Source organism: Delphinus delphis, chromosome 13 (assembly GCF_949987515.2).
Source record: "Delphinus delphis chromosome 13, mDelDel1.2, whole genome shotgun sequence".
Classification (NCBI taxonomy): domain Eukaryota; kingdom Metazoa; phylum Chordata; class Mammalia; order Artiodactyla; family Delphinidae; genus Delphinus; species Delphinus delphis.
In genome coordinates, this window is record NC_082695.1 from 17787272 (window position 1) to 17794789 (window position 7518).

The window sequence follows — 7518 nt, forward strand, 5'->3', positions numbered from 1 at the left end:
CCTGGAGCCGAGGAGGGAGCGAACGCGCGCTGCCCGGGGACCCGCGAGCTTGGCGCTAGCCGCGGCGGTCAGCAATTGGCGCCAAGCAACCCGCGCATGCTCCGACCGGGCGTGGGGGGTGGGCGAGGGGGCAGCGGAGGTCCTAGTGCGCATGTGTGGGAGGGGCCGCTGGGCAAGGTCCCTGAGGCGAAGTGGGGCTCAGAAAGGTCTTTAGAGCGGGCGGGGTTCCTTAGGTCGGTTCACTCAGATGTTTACTCTTTCATTCATTCTTCTCACCCATCATACCTCTGCCTTGGGCAAGTCCCTCCACCTCTCAGCCGGTGAAAGAACTTAAAAGTACCCGCCCCGTGGGGTTTTTTGTGGGAGTGAAATTAGCTTTAAAATAGTAATTGTTAAAAAAAAAAAAAGTAATTGTTTTGCTTTTAGTTGTCCAATTTTCACAACCTGTTTTACTGACGACAAACTAAGGCCTAGAAGCCTAACCTGTAAGGTTTGGGGGAGACTTTAACAGAGGTCATTAAGGTTAAACTCCAAACTAGTCATCCTCTGAAAGACATCCCCATACACCTGGGATTCTTCCCCTCTCCCTCCCTCCCCACATCCAAACTGTGGACAGGTCCTCTTGGGTCCATCTCCATAATAAAGCCCAAATTCAAATGCTGTTCTCAATCTCTGGTCTACTAACTACAATCCCAGCGGGTCTTCTCTTTTCCTACCTAATCATCTTTTTGAAATGTAAATTACACCATAATAATCCCCAGGTTAAAATCCTATAGTTTCCAAATATGTTTGGAATAAAATCCTTGCTTCTACATACGTACAGATGGTCAACAGGCACAGGAAAAGATGCTCAACATCTCTAATTATTAGAGAAATGCAAATTAAAACTACAATGAGGTATCACCTCACACCAGTCAGAATGGTCATAATTAAAGTGTCTACAAGTAGTAAATGCTGGAGATGGTGTAGAGAAAAAGGACCCCTCCTACACTGTTGGTGGGAATGTAAATTGGTGCAGCCACTATGGAGACCAGTATGGAGGTTCCCTAAAGAAACTAAAAATAAAGTTATCATATGATCCAACAATCCCACTCCTGGGCATATATAGGGAAAAAACTCTAATTCAAAAAGGTATATGCACCCCAATGTTCATAGCAGCACTATTTACAATAGCCAAGACATGGAAGCAACCTAAACGTCCATTGACAGATAAATGGATAAAGAAGCTGTGGTATATACACACAATGGAATATTAGCCGTAACAAAGAACAAAATAATGCCATCTGCAGCAACATGGATGGACCTAGAGATTATCATACTAAGTGAAGTCAGAGAAAGACAAATATCATATCACTTATATGTGGAATCTAAAAACATGATAGAAATAAACGTATTTACAAAACAGAAATAGACTCACAGACATACAAAACAAATTTATGGTTACCAGAGGGGATGGGGCAGAGATAAATTAGGAGTTTGGGGTTAACATGTACACAGTACTATATATGAAATAGATAAACAACAAGGATCTACTGTATAGCACAGGGAACTATATTCAATGGAACCTATAATGGAAAATAATCTGAAAAAAGAATATATGTATATATGTATAACTGAATCACTTTGCGGTACACCTGAAACTAACACAACATTGTAAATTAACTATACTTCAACTTTTAAAAATGGTTTTAAAAAAAATCCCTGCTTCTTACCAGTTGGCAAGGCTGCTTCACCCTCTCACGGAAGCCCAGCTGCTGTGACATGATGAGTCTGGTTCTCAGCACAGTCACCAGGCATACCCAGCTGTCCCTTGTGTGGTCTTACACCTTGCACGCACTGTCCCCCTGCCTGGAAAACCTCAGGTCTCAGCTCGAGACCCTGCCTCTGAAGGGCCTTCTCCTCCTGCCCCACTTTCTAGCAGGTCACTCTATTTTCAACTTCTGTACTATCTAAGATGATCTTATTGGGACTTCCCTGGAGGTCCAGTGATTAAGGCTCTGCGCTTCCACTGCAGGGCACATGGGTTTGATCCCTGGTCAGGGAACTAAGATCCCGCATGCCTTGTGGTGTGGCCAAAATAAAATAAAATAATCTTATTTATTCTCTCCTTGTTTATTTCTGTCTCCATCTCCGACACGTAACCTGGGTGAGGGCAGGGACTTGATTCTTGTTACTGTTGTGTTCCAGCGCCTAGGACAAGGAGCTTGATGTGTAAGAAGAAGAGATGTTCATAATTTAAAATTATTTTTAAAATAAGAAAAAAGCCACTGTGAAAAAGTTTGGCAGCTTTGTATAAAGTGACACATACTCTTACCATGTGCCCCTGCGATCCCACTCCTACGTATTTACCCAAGTGAAATTGGACTCTATATTCACATGAGAGCTTGTACATGAATAGATATAGTGACCTTATTTGTATTTTCCCCAAACTGGAAACAACCCAAATGCCCCTCAAGTGGCAAGTGGGTGGACAAATTGTAGGGCATGAGTACAAGGGCAGCTTACTCAGCAATAAAAAGGAATAAACTGATACGAACAACATGGATACATCTTAAAAGCGTCAGGCTAAGTGAAAGAAGCCAGACACAAAGCCTATATATTGTATCATTTCATTTACAAGAAATTCTGGAAAAGGTAAAACTCTAGGGACAGAAAACACATCAGTGGTTGCCAGGGGCTGGGTAAGGGGGCGAGTTGATAACTAGGAGACTTGGGGGAATTTTATGGGATGATAGAATTCTAGATCTTGATTGTGGTGTGGTCACACAACTGTTTACCTTTGTCGAAATCTGCAGAGCTGGACGCTAAGAAGATTCAAAACAAAGCCCCCAAACTCTTTTCATTCCATTGGCCAAGAGAGAGAGTAAATAAAAATTGGTGATAATAAAAGCTGACATTTGTTTGAAGCACAGAAACCCTTCTCACACATCCTCTCATTTACTCCTCATGGTGTTCTCATGGCATAGGTTTTGTAGTCCCCACTGTTTAGAGAAGGCAGTTCAAGCCCAGAAGGGTTAAGTGACCTGTAGGAGCCGCACAGCTACAGTTGACGAGACAGAAATGGAAGTTACGGGGTCTGATTGCAGAATTCGTGCTCCTATCTGCGACAATATGCTGGTTGGCCCAACTCCCTGTCAGGAAACGAAATTAATCCCCAGGGAGAGAGGATACCGAACAACAGCTGCCAAACCACCGGGGACCCTGCACGCTGCGGAACAAATAACGTTACCCAGAAATACGGCGGTGCTTGCAACGCGCCCGGACGGCCAACAGGTGGCGCCCGGAGGCCGCCCACCGCTTTGTTTTGCAGATTTGCCTGGATTTTCTCCAGTTCGCGGCTGAAATCTACCCGGAAGCAGTTCTGTAGAGGGGGTAAGTGTTTCCTCTTTCCCGCAGGACCTTTCTACAGTGTCTGGGAGAAGCGGAGCTTCGCGGGAGCTGAGATTTTAAAGAGACCCCCTAGGCACCACCCACCCCCCGCACGTGTTACAATTCTTATTTTCTATCAGAATTCGGCGTGCCTGGTGTATGACCACGTTTAACCGTTGTTACATTTAGATTCAGAATCTTGTCCGTGTAAGGATCGCAATACTTACCTGTTTTAATACTTGCGTGGGAGGCCGGCCAGTTATCTACCCCCCACCCCCCAGCCTGTCCTTTGCAGGGTGGAAGGGAGAGAGAGACATGCTTTTCTGGGTGACTTTGAGCAAACCTCTCCCCCTCTCAGTGTGTCAGTTTCCCCATATGTAAAGTGAGGGTTTGGGTTGCAGTTTCCAAGTTTGCCATTGGCGTGCGAATTCCGGGGGGTGGGTGTTTCTTTAAAAATTCGGATATTTGCGGGTGGAGGGCAGGCACACGTGGGTGTTGCAAGCTAGGCGGCTGATTCTAATACCTACCCAGGTGAGGGAGGGATCCTTCCAGCTTTAACCTCCTCTTACTTCCTTTATAGGACATGGTGTTAAACTTTAAAATGGAAACTTAAAAACTGGAGGAATGCCACTGTGAGACCACTTTGCAGAGTGGATTTTGGCATTTGGGACAGAGCCTGGGCAATCTCTCTCTCTCTCTTGGCCTGGCCACTGGCTACCAGGTGTTTGCTTTGTGGAGACTAGATGGACAGATTCCTGGTGAAGGGGGCTGTCAGGGGCCTTATGGGAAAGAGGGGGCAAGAGCAGACCGGAGGAGGCCCAGCAGGGTTGGCAGAAGAGGAGGGGACCAGCAGGAAAAAGCCCAGGAGAGCAGCCCCGGGGAATGGAGTCCACTCGGCAGGCCTCAGCTGGAGGCACATTGCAGCCGAGGGCCTGAACTGCGATTACACAGTCCTGTTTGGCAAAGCCGAAGCAGATGAGATTTTCCAAGAGTTAGAGAAAGAAGTGGAATATTTTACAGGTAAGCAGGGGACGGTGGGGTGTGTGTGGAAGGCTTGTTGGATAAAACTAGTGGTCCGTGTTTAGGGAAATCTGAACCCAGGAGCCATTAATTACAGATGAGTTTGTTAATTGACTGAACACATATTCCGGGCACCTCTGGGCCAAGCAACTTGCTGGGTGCTTGGGATACAGACTTAATAACAGGGATCTCCTGTCCGCTGAGAGCGGAGAGATGGTAAATTACCAGGTAATTCCTATGCACGAGGTTCTCAGCATCACCTGGAGGACTTTGTTGCTTGTGAGAACACCATGGCTTGCCCTGCCCCTGCAGTCTAGTGTCCGGAGTTTCCGGGTGCTACTGATCCGGGGACCACACACTGAGAACCGCTGCAATGTGGCGGAGCACAGGGACGGGGAGACGTAGAAATGCCCACGGGAGACCCAGCCTCCATCCTGAGCTGAATTAGCACCATCTTCCATCGATGCCCTTTGTCCCCACAGTTGGCAAAATCACCGTGCTAGCGTGTAACCTGACTTCATTTTGCTCCAATTTCAGCCTCTGTATTACGGTTCTAGTGAGCAATTAAGTTAGGGTGTTTTTATAAAAAACTTGGACTAGGGCTGTGTATCTCCAAGTGTCGGACAAGAATCACTGTCCTTACATGAACGTTTTGGACGAGCCACAATGATTTTTGAGGAGGGGGTCCCTGGTCGGGGTATTAGATGTTATTCCTGTTTTACTTCCTTTTCTGAATACTCAGGGAGTGAGTGGATTGTCTGAGGCGCTGCCATGTTTCCCCTGCACAGGTGCGCTGGCCAGGATCCAGGTGTTTGGGAAGTGGCACAATGTCCCAAGGAAGCAGGCGACATACGGTGACACTGGGCTGACCTACACCTTTTCGGGCCTTACTCTGTCTCCAAAGCCCTGGCTCCCTGTCCTAGAGCGCATCCGGGATCGCGTTTCTGTAGTGACTGGACAGAACTTCAACTTCGTGCTTGTCAACAGGTGACCCCCTAACTGTTTGTACCTTTTACTTTTTAGGACAGTGGACTGAATTTTATAAACCTGTCTCTTCCAAAAAGAAGAGTTTAGGATTCCACCGTACTTTACTCATTTGTACAACAAATAACCCTTCCGTGTAGTTAGGGGAGTAGTAGTGGAACATAAGCAATTAGTCTTCATGGAGCTGTCACCATGGCGGGAGTGAGAGGCCGCAAACTGATGAACAGGCGAACAAGATAACTTCAGACGTTGATAAGTGTCTCGTAGAAAATTGAACAGGCTGATCTAAGAACTGCTGGGAGGAAGGAGTCTGGGTTTCTCAACAGCAACTCCTGATGCTTTGGGCCAGATAATCCTCTTTCAGGGGCTGACCTGTGCACTGCAGGATGTTGGGCAGCATCCCTAGCCTCCACCCACCAGATGCCAGGACCACCCTGTGAATGAAGAACGTTGCCTGCCATATCATCCAACAGAGGATGCGGGGCCATCAAGCCGCTGTAGCCCTGAGGGAACTCAGGATGGAGACATACCCTTGCCAAGCCCTCAGCCCCGCAGCCACCGCCAGGGTGCCCCGAGGGGACTCAGGATGGGAGAGGACAGGATACTGGCCCCAGAGAGCTGAGGTGCATCTCAAAGGAATGACTTCAGTGAGCCCAGACTGTCCCCTACACAGAAAGGCGCTAAACTCATTAGCTCGAGATGTCTGGTTTTCTTTTAATGATCAGTAACCTTTTGATGTTCTAACGACCGTGTTTTGTCGGCTCCCCCCTTACCTCTTCGGAGCAGTCCCCCAGAGCTGGCTGACAGGCTGCCTCCTTTTAGACTGTGCATTTTTTTCGGGGGCCCCTTTGGTCAGAGCAACCAGAATGTCTCCAGACATCGCCTAGTGCCCCCTGGGGGGGCAGAGTCACCCTGGTTGAGAGCTCTGGGCTTAAGGGAAGATGGTTAGAGGAGGGTTCACGGAGGGGTGACGTCCGAGCTGATAGCTAAACCAAGAGAGAGTGGGAGCCACACAGGCACCTGGAGGGAGAGCAGAGGGAGCTTGGAGTGTCTCGAGTGGAAATCCCGCTGGTGGTGCTGGAAAGCAGTGATGAGCTCAGAGGCCGGCGGGGGCCAGACTTTGCGAGGAATACGGGTTTTAAGTGTAGGGAGAAACCGTCTTACGCGATGAAGGTTTACACATACGAACCCTGCAGGAGAACTCTAAGACTCGTGTTTGGCCTCTGTTGGTGTGCTTTGTTTGTTTGATGGCTTGTGGGATCTTAGTTTCCTGACCAGGGATCAAACCTGGGCCCCCTGCAGTGGAAGCGCAGAGTCCTAACCATTGGACCGCCAGGGAATTCCTTACTGGTTTTAAAGCGTGTGATCAAAGAGGGCTGATAACAAAGTGAAAGGCTTGCCTCATCTGTGGACCAGATGCAGCCCTCCAGCCCCTGCAGAAACCTGTGCTCGTGGCACTGTTTCCCTGCAGGCAAACGAGGTGTGGGCGTGTTTCCACAGAGGGCTGTTCTGTGAACTCTGCTTGTTTTCTCACCGCAGGTACAAAGACGGCCGTGACCACATTGGTGAGCACAGAGATGATGAGAGAGAGCTGGCTCCCGGGAGCCCCATCGCCTCTGTCTCCTTTGGGGCTTGCAGAGACTTCTTCTTCCGGCATAAGGATTCCCGGGGGAAGCACCCCTCCCGGAGGCTGGGGGTGGTCAGGCTCCAGCTGGCCCACGGAAGCTTACTTATGATGAACCACCCAACCAACACTCACTGGTACCACAGTCTCCCCGTCCGAAAGAATGTTCTGGCTCCCCGGGTCAACCTGACATTTCGGAAAATCCTGCCTATTACAAAGTAAAAACGTTTTCAACAGCTAGTACTTCTGTTAGTTCCTTCCTTCTCTACTCCAAGAGGGAGCTGGCATTTCCTTTACCAACAGGGAACATGGAAAAGGTTGAACCCAAGCGCAGGGCTTCTCACATACAACGCTGAACTCAGAGGATGTTTGTATCGAGTCGGTGAATTATGAAAGAAGACCAGTTGATTTTTTTCCTAACAAAATGATTCTTTTATTGCTATAATACACAGCAGATACAAAAGGTACCTTTAGCAAAAACATAAATCAGCAGTTATTATGGCATAAACTACGAGTTTAAC

General features: G+C 48.2%; 1 protein-coding gene across 2 annotated transcripts; it reads left to right on the plus strand.

Annotated features, from left to right (window-relative positions):
• Positions 1-3418: 3418 nt before the first annotated feature.
• ALKBH2 (alkB homolog 2, alpha-ketoglutarate dependent dioxygenase) lies at positions 3419-7233 on the plus strand. Of its 2 annotated transcripts, XM_060028243.2 has the most exons (4): positions 3419-3576; positions 3950-4389; positions 5178-5376; positions 6913-7233. In XM_060028243.2, exons 2-4 carry the CDS (start codon positions 4113-4115, stop codon positions 7217-7219), a joined length of 783 nt encoding a protein of 260 aa, XP_059884226.1. In that variant the 5' UTR covers positions 3419-3576; positions 3950-4112; the 3' UTR covers positions 7220-7233. The 2 variants fall into 2 exon arrangements, with proteins under 2 accessions (XP_059884226.1, XP_069397415.1); XM_069541314.1 differs by lacking the exon at positions 5178-5376 and having other exon boundaries at positions 3419-4389; positions 6913-7232.
• Positions 7234-7518: the final 285 nt, after the last annotated feature.